This window comes from Drosophila pseudoobscura, chromosome X, assembly GCF_009870125.1.
Source record: "Drosophila pseudoobscura strain MV-25-SWS-2005 chromosome X, UCI_Dpse_MV25, whole genome shotgun sequence".
NCBI classification, from domain to species: domain Eukaryota; kingdom Metazoa; phylum Arthropoda; class Insecta; order Diptera; family Drosophilidae; genus Drosophila; species Drosophila pseudoobscura.
Genome location: NC_046683.1, coordinates 60,368,666 through 60,388,216, shown reverse-complemented (window position 1 = coordinate 60,388,216; position 19,551 = coordinate 60,368,666). Strand labels below are relative to the sequence as shown.

The 19,551-nt window shown below is 44.3% G+C and overlaps 2 protein-coding genes and 1 long non-coding RNA gene across 9 annotated transcripts in view; 2 read left to right on the top strand and 1 right to left on the bottom strand.

The window, feature by feature from the left end:
• Fhos (Formin homology 2 domain containing) overlaps nt 1-19,551 on the bottom strand; it is a 57,212-nt gene that overhangs the window by 3,567 nt on the left and 34,094 nt on the right. For 3 of the 7 annotated variants that reach the window (XR_001453386.2, XM_015188658.2, XM_015188659.2), the window contains exons 5-14: nt 7,879-7,988; nt 5,636-5,694; nt 5,380-5,564; nt 5,072-5,295; nt 4,770-4,991; nt 4,441-4,700; nt 4,239-4,376; nt 3,355-4,053; nt 2,990-3,206; nt 56-437 (exon numbers count right to left, since the gene is read on the bottom strand). Coding sequence is in view for 5 of the 7 variants with exons in the window: in XM_015188658.2 (XP_015044144.2) it covers nt 56-437; nt 2,990-3,206; nt 3,355-4,053; nt 4,239-4,376; nt 4,441-4,700; nt 4,770-4,991; nt 5,072-5,295; nt 5,380-5,564; nt 5,636-5,694; nt 7,879-7,988 (2,496 nt within the window). In the remaining 2 variants the exon portion in view is untranslated. Of the gene's footprint in view, nt 1-55; nt 438-2,989; nt 3,207-3,354; nt 4,054-4,238; nt 4,377-4,440; nt 4,701-4,769; nt 4,992-5,071; nt 5,296-5,379; nt 5,565-5,635; nt 5,695-7,878; nt 7,989-14,694; nt 15,007-19,551 lie in introns of those variants that run through there. The other 4 variants (XR_001453387.2, XM_001353053.4, XM_015188655.2 and 1 more) reach the window with 4 other exon arrangements.
• Acbp5 (Acyl-CoA binding protein 5) lies at nt 844-1,320 on the top strand. The gene is made up of 2 exons (XM_001353054.3): nt 844-950; nt 1,015-1,320. Exons 1-2 carry the CDS (start codon nt 945-947, stop codon nt 1,252-1,254), a joined length of 246 nt encoding a protein of 81 aa, XP_001353090.1. The 5' UTR covers nt 844-944; the 3' UTR covers nt 1,255-1,320.
• Nucleotides 17,104-17,905, top strand: LOC117185144 (uncharacterized). Its single transcript, XR_004470685.1, has 2 exons — nt 17,104-17,495; nt 17,554-17,905. It is a non-coding gene; the product is annotated as an uncharacterized lncRNA (long non-coding RNA).

Below are 19,551 nucleotides of genomic sequence, written 5' to 3'. Positions count from 1 at the left end.
GAAGACACGATCTTAACCATTGCCCTTTCGATGATCCTTACTTCAATCCCCTTACCGTCTTCTTGTTCTTCTTGATCGTGTTATTCCCATTAGCCAGATCCCCATTCACGGATCCATTCAGGGAGCTATTCACACTGTTGGTGAGGCTCCCACCATACCCAAACATGGGGGGAGGGATCAAGCTGGGTGCTGGTGGCATCATGGGTGGTGGCAGTATGCCTCCACCGCCTGCGAACGGCGGCGGTGGTGGCGGTATTCCGACTCCCAGGCCACGTGGCGCCAGCACATCCTTCTCATCGTCATCGTGAAGATCGGTAAAGTCCAGGTCGCAGAGGTTCAAGGGTCGCGTCATATTCCGCACCAGTTCCTCCCAGTGCAGCTCGTTCTCTGATTTCTTCGGCTCGGACTTCTTCAGCTCCTGATCCACACTCGATGATCTATTTATTTGAGGGAGAGATATAATCAAAGGTTAATCCTTTATGTCATCATGATGGCAGTATACGAAATTTTGCGAACTGAGTGTTACTATCAGCTATCAGTCGATGGAGGTGGGCCATAAATGGCCTTATCGGGGGACACGCCTTGTGCCCGGCAGCAAGATAGTCCCGAAAGATAACGATAGAATCAGGCGACTCGGGGGCCAGGCAGGAAGAGGCCAGGCTACTTTCTTCGAGAGCTCCGATGACGAGAGGCAGATATGGAAAGACCCAAACTTTTACCTAGAACCCACAACTGGATGAATTATTGAACTCTTACGAAACTCTCACATAAAAAAATCTAATCAAACAAATTTGCCCGATGGACTCCGCCGACGTTGCTGCCGCCGTCGCATTATCGGGTTGCATTATCGATAGATAAGAGCTCCTGCCACGATGTTCGAGTGGTATAAAAGTTGAGAGCTGTACGAAATTAATCATTAGTTGTCACGGCATTACTCGAACGAAATGGATGTAAGTCTCTTGGATTGATCCCGTATCCGCAAATATTAGGATTGACTCTGTTTCTGTGTTGCAGTTCAACGCAATTCTCGAGAAGACCAAGGCCTTCAGCAAGAAGCCCCCAACGGAGGTGTACCTGGAGTTCTACGGCCTCTACAAGCAGATCCACGAGGGCGATATTGCCATTGAGAAGCCCGCCGATGCCGAGGGTGCGGCCAAGTACGATGCCTGGCTGAGCCGCAAGGGACTGTCTGTGGATGCCGCCAAGGCTGCCTACACTGCCCTGTATGAGAAGTACAATCCCATCTACGGATAAGCTATGGCTAGAGCCAATAGTTTATAGTTCCCCCGTTCCTGCAATAAATCTGTTTTTAACTGTTAACTATCGATGGGTTTTTATTGGGAACTCTGAGATTAGCTATTTTGCGGAATACGCCCCGCTCCAGGTCGACGATTGGGGGGACGATTGGCCAAAGGTTCCACCCATTTCGTAGAGCTCGACTTCTTCAAGCATCATTGGCGATAACTTCGTCCTGTATGCGGGACACCTCGAGAGCCAGCACGATCTGAGCCCCAATAATCTCCACATCCATGGCCTCATCGACAATTTCCCGAAGAATCTGGGTTAAGGACTCTGTGGTATGTAGTAGCTGGCGATTCAGCTCAACAACACGGCTCAGAGTCTCTAAATCCAAAGCCGCGTGCGGCACCCCTCGTTGGCGCAGCATTCGTAGCTCGATTTGAATGTTCTGGGCGTTCTCTTTCAGGCCCTCCATCAGAATCGTTCGAGAATTGAACGGTTCCATTTTAATTTTCTCTGGCTACGTCAGTCCGGCTTTGAGCAGTTTATTATTTTGTGTAATTGACAGGAGTATAAATCAAATCCTACTAGGACTTTGCTGTTTTGTAAACTCCAGCAAAATGACATTTAAGGCAACGCTACTTCGATTCGATGTAAAACCCGATACAAAGCCCCCAGCCACATCGTAGGCAAGATATAGGGATATGGGAGATCTAGTTAGCATATTTCTATGTTCCCCAAAAGATTCTATCAATGAGTAACAAACGAACCCTTAAAAAACCCCTACTACTCGTATACGTATCTTTGCTCGTGCTGCCCCCGATGCAGGGGATTTCTTGCCCTAAATTCTTATCGCGGCTGTAAACGTGGCGCCATATATACTCGTAAATCAGAAGTACGCGAGATACAACCTGTACGCAATCATCGCACGAGCTTCTAATCGGATTTACCGTTAATTCGGTTTAAGAGGTATCGAGCGGGAACGTTGAGAGACGCGGCAAGGGCCGCTGCCCTACTTGTATAACCGGTACCACGTATTTAGGGATGTACAGATGTCAGCTTATGATGTATGTAACCAATACAATATATGTATTTTATAATGGCACAGACAGAGACAGTCAGAGGGAGAAAGAGAGAGAATGAGTAAGCGCGTGGAAATAATTCCGTAGTCACAGCAAATGGATTTGTTCATTCTCGCTTCAAAAATGATCCTATCTGATCCAGATTCGGCAACCTGATAGATATTCATTCTGGTCATTCTCAATGATTCCGCGTTTTCGGTTTCCAAATTGTGGACGGCACAGATTTTCGTTCCTTGTGGGAAAGGAGTGGGGCGGGGAGTTTTGAAACAAACTTGATTCAGTGTGATATCACAGGTTAGGCGGGGGCTATCACAGTGTCTGCTCTAGCTTTTATAGTCCCTAAGAACTAGGTGTCAAACAAGACATACAGACGGAAGGCCCGACGGACAGACAGAGTCGTTTATTGGGGGGGTCACCACAAAATTAATATATACCTAAACTCTTCGAGGACCGGTTCATATCGCTAGAAATGTAATCTCTTCGATTCTGAGTCAGTTATGGACTCTATACAATCTTCTTCCAGGGAAAAAGTAGTGGCATACTCATAGCATGAGCTACCTCTATCAAAACCGAAAAGTCACACGATTTCGTACTTGGACAAGTACCAGGAAGAACAAGGCTTTCACTTGAGGGAAGTATCCCGATCAATGTAATCCTTTAAATCTCACCTTGATATTTCCCCCTTGCTTTTGCTCTTGGCCAGTCCCTCTTTGGCTTTCGATATAAGGCCGGACATATCGCCGACAATGGCAGAGCGATTGCCTGGCTCCTGTGTGGGACTTGTGGGCAGATTGCTTAGCTTCTGTGTCAGATCCTTGACCGTGTGGTCGCGCTTCAGCTGCAGCTGCAGCAGCTGCTGTTGCTGCTTCCCCTCGCTGTCCAGATCTGTGTGGGGGAGAACAACAATTGTATAGTAATAGCACACTTATCCCTAGGGGTATGTCACACAGAAAAGTATGCAGCGGCTGCTGTGTGATGGAGTGATGGACATGTCTTGGCAGCGCTCGAGAGTATGCAACACACGGCACCCTACCTGTTGGGGTATCCACAGCGGGGTTAGTACTGGTTAGGGTTCTGGTCGCAACGCTGCCAATGGGGGCATGCCACCAGGTGGGTGGCGGTGGTGGTGGCGGCGGCGGTGGCGGTGGTGGTGATGCCAATGCCATGGGTTTCTGTATGGGACTCAGTGGCTCTGCTTCTGGTGGGATATCTCCCTTAACCGGCGTGGAGCTGAGCGGAACGGGCGTGAAATCAAATCCTGACGCATTCAGCGACTTCTTAGGACTGAGCAGGACTCCATCGGGATCCTGCTGCTGCAGCTGATGCTTGGGCGATTGACTCATCTGCGTGTAGTAGTTATTCAGGCGATTCGCATCATTCTCGTACTTCTTGTAGCCACTGTCCGCCGTCTGCTGGATGTTCTTCATGATCCCATTGATCACAGTGGCGTTCCGTTCGCGGAAGAGATTCTTTTTCGTAAGGAACTCGTTCTGATTGTTGGTGTTATTGTTGTTGTTGGCCTTGTCGAAGCTGTTGTTGATGATCGAGATGCTGTGGCTGCCGCTTAGCAGCTGCTTGCTGGGACTCAGCAGCAGGCTGTTATTGGGCGTGTCATTGTTGCTGTTGCTGCTAATATTATTGTTGCACGGCTGCAGCGGCAGCTCGTGCTGCAATGACTGCGGCGGACTGTCGCCGCTTTGTATGGTGGCAGGAATGGCTGTTACGATTTGGCCTTTTGGCCGGTTAGCATATGGATCAGCGGGTGAGGCAACAGCGGGACAAAAACACACACATGAATGGAGCATGGATTAGCATTGTTTTTGTTTTTTGTTTTTTGTTGGGGGATAGAGAGAATCAAAAGTTAGTAAGCAGCCTGTACAGAGAAGCCTTTGCGTTATCCTGCGGCACCGTACTCACCCAAACCCTCGCGCTGCTCTAGGGCGGCAAATATCCCATTGGCCGCTGCCTCCTGTTGCTCCTTGAGGAAGCTCTTGTGCCGCTCTGCGCGCTCCCGACGACGCCTAAGGCCCGGCGTGACTCCCGCACCATCGCGTGCTGTAAAAATCCAAGAGGGCATTAGTTCTCTGAGTGCTGCAGGACATCCTTATTCGATTCTCACGCTTCTTCTCGTTGAACAGGCCGCCACTGAACTCCGTGGAGTTGGTGGAACCCGAGCTATCCTCGTCCAGGGTTCCCTGTGTGGGCGTCATACGCAGTAGGGTTGTGGCCAGGACCTTGGTGATGGGCGCAGGACTGTTGTCGGTGCTGTGGCGTCGCGATTTGCGTCGCTCTGTGGTGTTCGAGCCCGGACGATAGCGCTGAGTCTTGCGCATAGAGTTTTGGGGCAGCCGCTGGCCATCAGATTCGCCATCTTCGAATCTGGAAGGGAGTTTAGGGGATATATAAGCAATCTGTGGGCATAATTCTTTGGGTAGAGCTGCCACCCACTTGAGTACAGCCTCGTAGAGTTGCAGCTGATCGAGCAGATCCAGATCGGTGCCCGGCTTGGACATATAACGCTGGATGACCGTCTCCATGCCCTGCTGCTCCAGTAGATCGCTTTCGTCGTAGAACGTGTCCTGATCGTTCAGTCCAGCGAGGGTTTTGTTGATCAACGATGTGGCATAGATCACCAGTTCGGCATCTGCATTGTCATAGTCCTTGAGCAGTCTGTGGAAACGGTCAAAATATTCAATCAAATGAATGAATGGCTCCCCCCATCTGCGATGGTCTTCTGCCCAAAAGTATACCTCATTATATTCGACCATGGCAACGTGCCCTGTGTGGCATCCACCGCGTGTATGGCACTGACCAGCACATAGCAATTGGACTCGGCATATTCCACAAACACCAGCAACAGCTTGAGGGCCGTCTTCACCACGGATCGGTAATTGGAGGCAATCAATGAGTACAGCCATTGCATTGTCGGCTCATGCTTCATCACGCCGTTCATTCCATCCACATAGAGCATGACCTAAACAACAACAACAACAACAAAATGACATAATTATCCTCTGGGATCTATCCACCGAACCATCGATCTGTGGGATTCTCTTACCTGTCCCAGGGCACGCAGTATATAATTCTGATAGTTTTGATCTGCGCAATTGCCCACGCGCACCAGACAATTGAGACCGCCGAGGGCCACAAAGGCATGCACCAGATCCTTATCCTCCTGGAACACCTGCTTCAATGAGAATAACGCACGTCGCAGGTCGCTGCCCTCCGATGAAAGTAGTTTTTCTGCAAAGATGGAGTAGTTTTTCCCATTATTAAGTAGGGTTTTCCCTAGTGAATTGATTCGTATTTCTTACCAATAATCGAATGCACGCGCACATTCAGTTGTGTGCGTACCACCAGAGAGTTTTTGCGGCTGTTCAAAAATATAAAATATATAAACAGATATTAGATTTTTAATATTGCATTGATTTGTAATATTGTTTGAATTTCTCAGGGCACACTATGTGGGGGGGCAAACAGCAGTGCCTGCCTGCTGGGTGGAGAGGGAGGGTTCATTGACCAGTTAAGAGCATTGATTACCCGCTGCTTTGCTGCTTGGCCTCCCTGCCGCCCCTCATAATACTCGTAAAAATAATAACCAACAAAGCAGATAATTGAAAATGGACTATGAAGAACACACACACACTGGGCACTGGGCATTGGGCACCCTGGACTTGGACTTGGAATCGGAATATAGACAAGAATTCATAATAATAATAAAGGTTTCTTCTGCAGCCACACCTGTCTCTGTCTCTGTCTCTGTCCTCTCTCTCTCGTCTCTCGTCTCTTGTCTGAGGAATTTTTGATGCGGCGCATGAGGCACATGATTTGCATGCAAGCACGCTGCCATGACTAATGCGATAAGCATGATTAGTGGCCCAGAGGACGGGCCCAAGACCACTCTTGGGCCTATAGACCACTCTCATTGGCGCCAACCGCAGACTCGCGTAAATGGGCTGCCCCTTCAAACGCTGCAAAGTGGCTGCAATTTGCGCAGACGCGGCGACATTTACGTTATAATTTCAAAGCATCTGGTGGGGGGGGATGCCAGGAGCCCCCACCTTATTCCCGGTTTATGACTGATGGCTGGAGTGGATGAAGTGAAAGTCAGAAATAGACTGCCAGTTGCCTGCCTGGCTGCCTCTTTCCCATGCCTCATCTCTCCTCCCTGGAGGTTAAGCAACTTCAGAACATTGACTTTGCCCCTGGTACGGTTATGACTTTAAGCCTTCTTCTTTGAGCCCTGGTCTTCTTTAAGCCATCTTGCTGTATTGTTGTGTGTTCTTCTACTTTGACACTTGTGCCCCATCGCGTACATCATTTTTCTTTTGTGCGGCAGAGCTCTGCTTTAGCGCCTGCCCTGCTGCCTGCTGCCTGCCGCCTGTTGCCTTCTGCTGATGTTGCTGCCTTTTGTCATGACATCACGTTCGCACACGGTGCTCTGGCACTGCTCTGGCACTGCTCTGGCACTGCTCTGGCACTGCTCTGGCCGCGAAATAAATAAATAAATAAATAATAATAAAAAAAAACTATCAAAAGTACACATAATGATCGACTAGTGGGTACCTCGACTAGAAGAAGCAATTCTTATGCTTGAAACAGATGAGAGATTCCATTATCTTTGGATATTTCCCTTGGAAATGTTCTCCCTAGTCGAGCACATCCTTTTTCTAATACCTCAAGGGGTATTTGTTGAGAAATGTACTTTATATGCATGCCAGTTATGAAGAAAAAGCGCTCAAAAAAATATATACATATATATGTATAACGACTGGAGGAGGCAGAGGTCCAACAACAGCAACGACAACGACATCAAAAATGTGGCAGTACCCATAGCCATGGCTTATACTCGTACTCGTACGTTGTACGTTGTACGTTGTCTCTTCTGTGCGCGGATTAAATGCAAATTAACTGCAAGTTGCGGCAGCAACAAGTTGCACGTAGCCATGTCGTGGCATGCAAATGTCTGGAGCACTGCCAGGCAGGCCAGAGAGTCCGTTTCCTGTGTGTGCCTGCCACAAATACGAGTACGAGCGACAGTCAAATAACTTTATTAGCGAATCCCCCCCCCCTTCCACCACCCCCCCTTAGATGGGAGTCGGATATGGTCAAGAAGAAGGCGATCCGACCGCCATGTCGTATGTGTAATATATGTTGCATTTCGGTGAAAGGCTGACAGGAGCGACAGAGAGAGAGAGCCACCCACGATCTGGTGCCCCAGTAACCCAAAGGAGGACTGGTTCAACATTTCAACGTCCAGATGCTGCTCTGTGGCTTTCCCGAAAACGTGGGGGTGGGAAAATGAGCAGCCAAAATGGGTTCAAGGTAAGCAGCGGCGGCAGCAGCAGCAGATGCCTTAGCAAAAGTGAAAATTCTTTGACAAATTTTTGTGGGTGGCTGCTGTGGCTGCGGTGGCACTGATTGCGCCAGGTGTCGACCGCCTCTGGCCACCAACATGTGGGTTGACAATTCGTTAGTGTCCACCGATCATCCCACACACACGCTCCACTGAGGAAGGGAGAGGCAGAGAGGGAGAGAGGGAGAACTGTGCACTCACCTGGCATTCAGGCCCTCGATCTCTTCGGTCTGTTCGGCCAGCGATGATTCCAGGTCCAAATAGGCACCATAGTCCCCATCCTTGTACACCTGAATGGCTGCATCATCGATCTGCAATGAGGGAGAAGAGAAGGAGAGCCGGCAATTATAATTAAAGTCTGGCTAAAAGTAAATGGCAGCAGCAACAACAACAACAGACACTGCCACTGCCACTACCGCACTACGCAGTAAAAGTTGTTTATGGTTTCGGTTTTTCGAGTAAAAAGAGAAAGAAGCTACGGGATGGTGGCCACAGATGGGGGCTACAGATGAAGCCACTGCTGATGGAGAGGTTGATGTGCTGCTGGTGCACCATAGAACGTTTTGTTGCATTGAAAGTCAGCAGACGATTTCGTTTAGGCCAACATTGAGGCCGACAGCAGCCGGAGTTGGACCAACTTGATGGCTGACCAAGAGATGACGCGCCGACTGGCTGCTGGCTGCTGGCTGGTCGGTCACCTACTTTTCTCTGCTTTCAGTTTTCTTTCAAGCCGCTGATTGCCTTGGCTGCCTGCCTGATTGATCAAGCTCCTGCTGCGTGCACAAATGCACTGATTGACGGCCCGCAGACCAACTCTTGTCTTGTCGCTGTCTGTTTATTGGCGCATTGAAAGTAATTATTTCTGCATTTACAGAACAATTACCGGGTACAACATGGTATTATATCTGTGTCGATGCTTAATGCTCAATGCTTAATGTGTGAAAACAGCAGCAGCAAAACCAACAGAAACAGAAACAGAGAATATTCTCTGTCATCCGGGTGGAGGATTAAACAGACGGACGCCCAGCATTGGTTGGAAGGTGGGGCTTTTGGGACTGTTTTTAGGGCTCATTCTCTTATGACTCGTATGCCCCTTTTTTCTTAGGAGACATTCGTCGAAGAATGTTGATTTGCTGTAAATGTTTCCCATAAGCGAATGGCCACAAACAGAAAAAATTCCTTTTTTACAAATTATTTAAAGTCCTTTTGCCAAATTTGGTTAGTATCTTAATTAATTTATGGATCCAATGACTTTTAACAGCTCTTGAAAAATATTTATTTTATATATGAAATATATTTTTATTTTTATATAGATCAAATAATTTTCATATTAATGTAAGGGAAAACCACTTTCTTTTCTTTTTAGAGTTTCCAAGCACGGTGCAAATCTATTGATATTTCATTTGAGTGTAGATGCCTGCATCATATTTCCATCTACTGATTAGTTTATGAATCTATTACTGCCTTTCGTAGAACCCTATCTGACGGAGAGAGCCACAGCAAACAAGTCCATAAATATGAGTATTTTTTTCTTTTTAGCTGAAATGAGACTTTTCCTAGTTAAATGACTCGTCAGCACTTGAGAGTTTTGTTTGCCCCAAAAGTCAGTGCGAGCCATGCAGTCTAGTACGAGTCACGTTTCCTTATCAAAAAAGAGAGGCCCCACTCGAAGCCACTTGAGCAAATCTCCAGCTGACTTCCTGGCTGAGGCATTGGGCCAAAAAACTTTCTAGACCAACGTTTGGGTTCCGTCATTGTTTGCCCCAAAGGAGGAGCAGCCGAGGCATTCAAATTATGTGTCAAATGCGTGCTTTAGTCTACTGTATAAACACGGCAGATCTTTATATAAGCGGGCGGGCAATTAAAATCAAAGCAAATATTGGAGCCCTCAAGCTTTCGGCGAGAAAAATAAAAACAACAAAAACTATGGCTTGGAATCGGTTTTATGATTTATTTATGTTCCGTCTTTCATATTCGTTTGTTCATTCGTTCATTCATTCATCCATTCCCTGCGTCTCATTCACAGCTCTATGCAAATTTTTATATCGGTCGCTTTTTTGGCTTTGATTTTTTTTTTTGTATACTTTGAGTGAAGCATGACAAGATTTTTAATCAAAATGATTTTTGGCCAAAAAAAAAAAAAACAACACACATAAATGTGGCCATTGACACAGTTAAGGGGCGCGCGCGAGCATTAAAATCCACGAGGAGAAAATATTTTAAAAAAAGATTTAGTGGGGGGAAAAAACTATAAAATCAGCAAAACGATAGATCCAATATGTTTTGGGAAAATAAACAAATACTTTTCATACAATATTATTGACAGCCTCGTAAATTCGTCATTGAGACTTTTTTTCGGGCGAATAACAAACTGGATATTAATTTTGATTAATTATGTTTTAAAATCCATGAGTAATGTAGAAAAAAGAGGGACATACAATATACAAGCAATTTGTTGGCTCTAATGAAGAGATGACATATGGATTTGCCTTTTTTTTTAGACACATTGTTGGGGATTTATATGTGAAAATATTCATTGTAGGGGATTATATGTGGCAGAGCAGTTATAAATGGGGATAAATAAGTGACTAACTAGCAAATTGGATATGAGAGAAATTAAAATAAAAATAAATTAAGCCTCCAGCTCCCCCTTAAACACATAATAAACGAACTAAAAAAGGGATTGATTTGAAAACTTTTTCTTCTTCTTTTTTTAAATTTAGAGAAAATTATTTATTTATTTTATAAAATCCAGCAAAATATTTCTTCCTTCTCCAGTCTATATTTGAAATCAAACAAATATAGATCAAAGGTCAGCCCACTCACAAGCCAAATAAAACCTAGCAAAGAGCCTGAAAATTGTTAACCTTGTTGGCGTTTCAGTGACTAATACACTTTTGCTTTCACATCAATCAGAGTTGATTGACCCACAGGTTGACCGCAAAATCTGATGGATGGCCACAGTGCTAATTGAATTCAAAAACCCAGGCATAACTTCAAAGGGGAAATATACAGAAGAGATTGCTGTGCAAATTCGTAATGCAAATAATTTAATGCCAGAAGAGAGACAGAGAGACAGAGAGAGAGAGAGAGATGCCTGCCGGGAGATGGTCAAAAGTGTCGAGCGTGGCTCAAATATTTGACCAACAATTAAATTTCAAAGTTAATGGAAAAGTTTTCGCACCGGGTCAAGCCTTACAAGTCAATGATTTTGATTGACTTTGAATGCAGCTACGACTGTGAATAATACTAGTATTGTTCAATCGTGTGAATGACACATGTAAATGACGCAATGCTCTCAATACTCGTATAACGGATTAATTTATTTACTACAAATAATTGAATTCTCTTTTTATTTATTTTGTTTATTTTAATGAGCTTTTGCCTTTGGCTTTGGCTTTACCTTTTGGTTTGGTTTGGTTTTTGTTTTGTGAATGAATTGTTCGACTTTTTTCTGTAGTTTAATTGTGGCCTGTAGTCTTTGTTGTTGGTTCTCTATTTCCATTCAATTGAACACGCGTACTCCCTATATGCTTATCTCTCATTCTGTTCTGTTCTGTTCTGTTCTGAATGACGCGAAGAAACAGTCAACACAGAAATAATTGGCAGAAAGAATAACAAAATAAATTCAAATCAAAACATTAGACAATCGAATTAAACGTTGTCGAATGGGTAGATACTGTGTAAATTTAAGGATTTGGCTGTACAATGGACTACTTGATGGCCCAAGCGACACCAAGTCGAGGTTGACCGAGAGGCACTGCCGCATGACGCGCGACCAATATAAAGCACACTTAAAGAAGACGTTTCAAGACAATTTCTAGTCTAAATATATGAAATAATTTGTGTTTTAATTAATCTATTATTGAATTCGTTTTAATTTTATTTCATATTTTATTGTTTTCAATTAATAATTTCTGATACTTTTATTCTCAGGCTTTCCCCAGCATTGAGATTTTTCTTTCCCCAGGTAGTAGATACCTATACGTATCTTTAAGGATAGCTAGTTTGTGCTGTTTGGGATAATTGTATCCCTCTAGATCTAATCAAGACAATCTATTCGGTGAGTAACGGACTTTATCTGGATCTGCACCATGAAAATAATCCCCCTCTGTTCCCCTGTCGTATCTATTGTGAAACAGATACACCCCACCCTACCCTGTATACCTGTATATATTGAGTATCATATCGTTTCCATTGGCCAGCCACAACGACCACTACTCGCACGATTATTTATATTTTTAACTTTTGTGGGTTCTCGAATCTGTCGGCACTGTCCGTCCCGCACTGATGTCATCGCTGGAGATTAGGCTTGGTGGAGATTGGTGGGGCGAAAATTTATGAATCTATTGTAATGCGCTAAATTTAACAAGTTGCATGCAGGCAACTGCCGATAGCACTAGGGGCAGCAGTCGTACATAGGAGCAGGCCAGCAAAGTTCTCTCTGTTTGCTGACTAATTGGACAAATGGCATTTACAGCTGCCGATGCCGGTGCCGATGCCGAAGCCGAAGCCTGCCACATAAATCTGCCTCCGACAACATCCTGAGAGCACACTCTGGATATAGAAGCTGGAAAGCCAGAACTTCCTTTTGCGATTTGCTCATTAGAATTTATTGCCGCCGCTTGTCAAGATTTACGTATCCTTGCGGCCTGCTCTGTGCTCTGCTCTGCTCTGCCCCACACTGGATGACAGATGACAGGCAGTGGCTGGTGGCTGGTGGCTGGCGGATGGTGGCTGGTGGCTGGCTGCTGGTGGTGGTGGCGGTGGAGCCTCCACGAATGGGGAGGCTGTTCGATGGCTCCTTAGTGGCTTTTTTGCAAATTAGTCAAAGTCAGGCAAAGGCAGGCTGGCTGGCAGCGCGATGCCACTCGTTGCAGGGGCAAACAATGGCAGGCTTAGATAATTGCTGGCCATGGCTTTCACAATGCGCCCAGAAAAAGAGAGCCAGCCCCAGCTGTGGCTCTGGCTCTGGCCCTGGCTCTGACTGTGGCTCTGACTGTGGCTCTGGGGCCTGGGGTTTTCTGCCTGCCCCAACTTCCTATTAGTTGCCACAGATTGTGCGATAGCAATAAGTTAGCCCAGCCCGGGGCTGGCTCAGAGCTGGGCTTGGATCTGTTCGAGCCAATCCCTCCTCGCCATTGCCATCTGCCATTGTCTTCTTCTGGCCGGGGATCGCGCCCAGTGAAAAGGGTCGGTCATTGGCATTGGCCCATCCATTGGCAATGCATCATTTGCTCGGTTCGAGAATAAAATATTGTAATAAGTACGTGGCCTTAGAACATGCTAAAACACTTTACTTCCTTGTCTCTTTAATCTCTTTCTCTCTATCCCCCTCTCTCCCCCTCTCTCTATGTTTTTGCCAGAACAGAACTAACCCCTTTGTTTGTTTTTGTTTGTGGATAAGTTTTTCTTCTGTTATTTACCAATTACCATTTAAGCAGATTTCCTAAAAGTTTTCCCCCATTGGTTTTTGTTGTTGGCTTGTGGTTCTTTCCATTTCAACGCTCTTTCCTCTCACTGATTCTCGAACATATAAAACTTATTCCGCTTCAATTGACTTACATCTCGCCCCTTCTTTTTTTTTCTTTTTTTTTAGATTTGTGGCTAGAGGTTTTTTTCCCCTTTTTTGAATCAATTTGGTTCTGGCCAAGTTTAATCTTTGCCTTTCATGTGGAAATTTCACAAATAAATCAATTGTCGATTTTTGTTTAGTTTTTTTTTTTTTTTGTGGAGGAACGAGCATACATAATCGTTCCATTGCCGGACGATAAACGAGTTATAATGCTTTTTATGCGTTTTTATTTTTATAGGAAATGTGGTGGCGATATAGAGCGATAAATGCGTCTAAACACGCTATGCAAATGATTCGCGGTCTCGGTCTGGGATGCCGTGCCACAAAACAAAAACCGCACTGGAAATATACACATACAAAATGTATATGCCATCGGTTCAGAGACAGTGAGTGCGAAAAGTCTGCGATTGGGGCGGTAAATGCTGCATCAAATCAATCCAATGATAAATTCCGATATGCGGAACAAGGCAGCAGGCATTAGACAGGCATCACACACTCGCAAGCTGCCGGCTTGGTTCGCTCTCAGCGAAAGGAGTGGAACGAAGGAGAGTGCAAAGTGACACTTGCAGCCACAACAACAACAACAACAGCAAGAACATGCGAGGAGAGCAGGAGCGGCTTTGCCTGAGAGAGTGCTAGAATGGTAGAGCTTAAGAGCGAGAGAGAGAGTGATAGAATGGTAGAGCTTAAGAGAGCTTGGGCGAGCGAGCGAAGGAGAGAGTGATATACATATGTAGAGCGTTAGAGCAGTCGTAGGCGGGGGGGGGGAAGGAGGGAGAGTCTGAAGAAGAAGCACAAGCTGGCAAATACGGTAGTATGTGAATATTTATTTATTTATTTATTTAAGAAAAGGTTAGATTGCAATCTGCTCAACATTTAAATGGAAAAAATCCCCTTTTTCTGGATTATGGAACATTTTCAACCTTTAAATTACACAATAACTGTCATACCCTCTACTGTTCACAGACTTCTGGCATGAACTGTGGACAACTATCAGCCAAATCGGCAAAATCTGAAAAATCCGCAAAAGCCAGCATCATCAAAGCGCTGGGCTAGCGTGTGCAAAAACTGTTTTCATCATGGCATAAAAATAAATATTAAATTTTTGAAAGAAGTATAAAAAAGAAACCCTCAAAAAACTTCTTCATAGTTTTACTAACAAACAAAAAAAAAACAACAAAAAAAAAACCCGCAATCTTGATCTCGATAATGCCTATACATACTTCTTAAAGTATCTCGTAAATGCGACGCTAAAAGAGTTAATGCCTTTTCGTATACAAAAGATTTTCGTACTCTGTGTGTGTGTGTGTGTTTTTTTTCGGCCAAAAGATTTAGGCTGTCCGATAAGACAGAGATAAGCTAAAGCCCGTTGAAAATACGGATAATATATATATTTACGTGTATGAAAGAAAGAAAGAAAGATCCATTGTCTTAATGCTTACACTTTGTGGGGCATTCAACAGCCTGAGTATGGTGCCGATCTGCGTGGCCAGCGGCATGGTTGTGGCAAACGCATAGGTGGGGGCACGCACCGGTATGGGGAAGGCGGTGCAGGCCGATAGCGGATCGCTGTCCACCAGATACTGGACACGAAAGGTGATTAGTTCGTCGGGTTCCATTTTCACAATCATTTTGGCGAATGTATTTACAGTCAGTCGTCTCTCGAGATCGCACTTCCACTTCACCTATTTCACATTTGTCTCTTTCTTTTATTTGCAGTTATTTATTTTTCTTTCTGGTATTTTCTCTCACTTTTATTTATTTGCATTTTCACTTGAACTGGAACTGGAACTGCGACTGAAATGGATTTTTGGATTGGCATAAATTTGTTTGCTTTTCGCTGGCTTGCAATTTGTTTTAATTTTGATTTTTATGACGTGCACTCTTTGGGCCACTCTCTGGGCCAAGCCCCGAAACGAATTTAAGACACATAGAAAACACACACAAAAACACACAAGAGACAGGAGAGAGTTTCGAAGCCATTGATACCCTGGTATTATCTGTGATACTATGGTGATCCTACGAATCAAAAAGCTGTCAACAGATCTTGTAAAAATCGTCATACCCTCCTGCCTATCCCCAAAATTGTTGCATAATTGTTGAGGCAACAACACACACGCATGTTGCGCAATTTTATGCTAAATATTGCAAAATTGTTCAAAAGCCACGCCCACTATACAGTAACACTCCACAACAGTATTCCCCCTCCCCCTCCCTCTCCCCCACCACCACCACCCGTAGCATAATTGTCTATGCCGAACCGGATCGCTCTCCTTTCTTTTCTTTTATTTTATTTTCTTCTCTGTTTTTTTTGTATTTGCTTAAATATTTGTCTTTGGCTTCAGAGTCACATAATGATCGTTATAATAATGATGACGATTGTTGTGTAACTTTGTTCGAATTCAATGTCAGTACCCGCCCCAGTAGTTCGGTGTTTAATCATCATCAGGCATTCAGGGGACATTGCCTCAAATCGAAACCAAATCGAAGGGGCCTCCGCCGCTGTGGGAGTACCGCTAAATGGTCTTGTCTGCTGTTTTTCTGGGTTTTTATGCAAATATGCAAGACACAGAGTACTACACGGGTCTCTCTGTCCGTCAGTCTGCCCCGTCTGCCCCGCCTGTGGTTTATGGGCCCGCAGAGCCGAGGGTCTTCGTCTGTTAACGAGGTTCTTGAGTGTCGTCTTGTAGCGGTCGGTCCCGGTAGCCGTGTGCGGTAGCTCCCTCCACATAACGTGACTCTAATGGACGCCCGTTGGCTGCCGGAGTTTGGTCTTTGTCTCGTCTTCAAAATTCGACATGGACTTGAAGTTGGTCTCTGCTCAACACACACACTTGTCTGTCGAGTCGCTCGCTCGCTGCTGCAGACGACTGACATTGAACTCTAGAGTCTAGAGTCTAGAGTCTAGAGTCTAGAGTCTGGAGGAGGTCCGATAGATGGTTGGGAAATGGGTGAGGCCACCGTGCGCGCGACAAATGGCATTAGAGATCGTCTAGTATGTTGTCCGCACATATTATGTATTGTTTTAGAAAGTATTTCAGGCATTTGTTGTTGCGGCATAAGAAAAGCCATTCCATTCAGATAATTCAGCTTTAATTGGCTTACGACTCTGTTTTTTTAGTTTTCTCTGCTTAATAATACTAGAAACAATATAATGCCAGAACATAAATACTAAAATAAATACCAAAAACACTAGAAATAATAGCAAAAAAACTAAGCTAGATATTAAAAAAAAAAAACATTTCTAAACTAAAAAAAAAAATAAAAAAAAACCTACATAGATACTAAAAGTAGTCAAATAAATAATAATAAAAAAAAGTAATAAAAATTGTTTAAATAAATCAAAAATCTTAATTAGCTACCAAAATTAATCATTAAAAAAATACTAAAACTAGGTACTTTTATTAGAAAAAGTCTATTTAAGTATTTGTTTTAAGAGAAGCCCATAGAAGGGCACTGCTAAAATAATTCGAACTACTCAAAATACTAATTAATTGACGATTGTATTGCAGAGAAATTATTTTAAAAAAATACTAAAAGCCATACAAAAGATACGTTTTTAGTTAAAGAACTTCCAGCATAAAAAAATACCGAAAATTCTTTGATTCTCTTCTCAGACAATCGTTTACATAGCTGGCATATGTTATAGGGCCTCATATCCGATAAGTTTCGACAAATGAACACTGAACTTGTAATATTCGACGCTTGTCGTGCCGTTTATTTGAATTATGAACGGCTAACTCCCAAAATTACAGCCTAAAACTAGGCAGAAGAAAAAAAAAATTCGAGTTGCAGAGCTTGTGAGCTTTAACCATACATAGAGTATCAGCTGTTTTGCGACCAAGTGGCAACACTAAGATATGCAATTTTTCTGCTTTGCACTATATTTCATTAAATATTGCTGTGGCTGGATTCTGTATAACAGAAAAAGACCATAGAAGGTGTGGAAAAAACGTGGGTTGCTGTACCTAGTAGTCCCAGCCTCTGTCTTTTTTACCTCGTGGCCGTCAGAGTGACCGGCAGTGAAAAAAGAAGTCTGCTTGAGCTGACCCAGTTCTCTAAACAAGGTCAAGCCCAAAGTCAAAGCCTAGTGCAAGTGCCAAGTGCGGCTCAAAGTGATCATTGAATTTGAGTGGACGCGCCAGTTATATATCGCCAATACTGGGGCAGCCGTTCGACCATTTGGAAACGAGCGCCCCCAGTGTATCAACATTTTTCGAAACAGTGGTGCAATTCTGTTGAGGTAATTATCCACCCAGCTGCAGCGACCCGTTGAAAAATGTTCTGTTCTTTCCGTGTAGGATTAGCACCACTAGTATCTACGTATTGAAACGCTGGTCTAGAAGATACGGATTGGTTATTCCCGGAGACCTCTTGGCCACGTGCCCGTACCACCGTTCGGTAGCCGAGGGCATGGACTTGCTCCTCAAGTAAACCCGATCGGTGTGCTCTGCAATCTTCGCCTGGACAGGGGGGTACCTAACCTCACGCCGCAGATGGACCGCGGTCATTGACCCCTGGCATCGGAAGCAGCTGATGTTACCTGCGCCCGGTACAATCGTGTGCCACCTTCAGACCTCGAGTAGGAACTCGGTCTCCAGCCGGGAAGCATCGAACCCGCATCGGATTTAGTTATATTCTCTATCTTTCTTTCGAAATTAGACCCGATATGCGAAACCCTGTTTTTTTTTAGCCGCTTTCTGTTTAACAATGTTCTTTTGATACGGCAAAAATGTGCAAAAGCCAAGTAAATACGGTATAAACAAAAAGGGAATTCCTGTCCATGGGCTAAGTCGAACTTGAACAAATGAGTAGTGTATTAATACCAATTATTTTTACAGTTTTTGATTTTGGTTGCCACGCATTCATCTCATCATCTATGCAGATACTCATCACAATCACACACATCATCATACTCATCCACCCATCAAATCACCTCATCCAACACACAACGAAAGATCTTTCTGCGTGGGAGTCAAAGTTATTAATCGTCTCGTAAGTGATTATAAGAGAAAAAAAAAAAAACAAGTAAGCAATCTGAAAAGAATGAATGTGCGGTAACTATTCGTTGGTCTTCAACCATGATCACGGTTTTACACACGTATTACTCATGCCTTTAAACGACTTTCCATATACCCGATTTTTGTCTGGTTTTGGCACTGCCCAAGTACCGTAATGACATATGACGTTTCCTTGTTCATATGATGAACACGTACCTATTTCTTGCCGTTATCTATACATACTACTAATCATTTTTATAGATTTAAGAACCTTATACGCTACCTCGCCCCTATGATACTCTTAATACTAGTAATACCCTAGAAATGTAAGACGATACCGAATAGCAGGCTTATATTAGGGACTAGGTTCTATTAGCGTTAGGTTTTATAGGAATTTAAATGAAGAATTATGGATTGTTTAAATAAAGTAGTTTTGGAAATGAACCGTGGCTAAATAGATTATATCGGAACCATGCAACCTCGAAAAACGGAGATGTGACCCGCCGCAGTCTTTGTTGGAGGGATCCTGACGATTAATAGGTGGCCCTGAAGGATCATGGTAGGGTGGGCGTTCTCGCCAATGGGCGATACCGCAGCCGACAAAGATCTGACCGGTGATCTTCTTCGTTCACGTGTACATGCTGATCTGTCCCTTTGACCCCCCTGTATCCCGTTTCCTAGTATCCTTTCCCTACTCGTACGCGATTTTTTTTATAAATTCTTATCTCGACCATTTGCCAGAGCTATAAATGGGTAGTAAAATTTCCTCCATGCCCACACCCCGCCGACCAGAGACAAAAGCCGAAGCCAGCGCGTACTTCCTACTCCCGTTTACTTATCATCAGCTCCTCGACCCTGTACGTTGTATGCTACAGGTAAAGACAAATTTTAAATGGCAATTGGTTCGAAAAGTCTGTCACGATTTTATGGCAGGGTTTCGTAAAGAATTTGTAAAATTTGGCGCCCAACGTGGGGCCCTTCTTCGGCTTGCCCCGACCAAGAAAGTTTTATAAAGTCATCAACACCAATGCGAGCTGCATCTCAATGCAGTGGCACAAGACTTATTCCTTCATCCATTAATTCCCAACAGATATACATGGTCGTGCATTGTCTGGGTGATTGACTTCGAGTAGCTGGATTGCGTAGCAGTTTCTAAAAGACTTTAAAGCCCCGCGCTCGAGGTTAATCAAATTACTAGGCATAGTAACGAACCTGTAGTATCTGGCCGGATAGGCCACTCCGCTAAATAGCGCGTTCTAATGTTTCGGTCGGATTTAGGTTTCAAAGTGGATTAGCTCT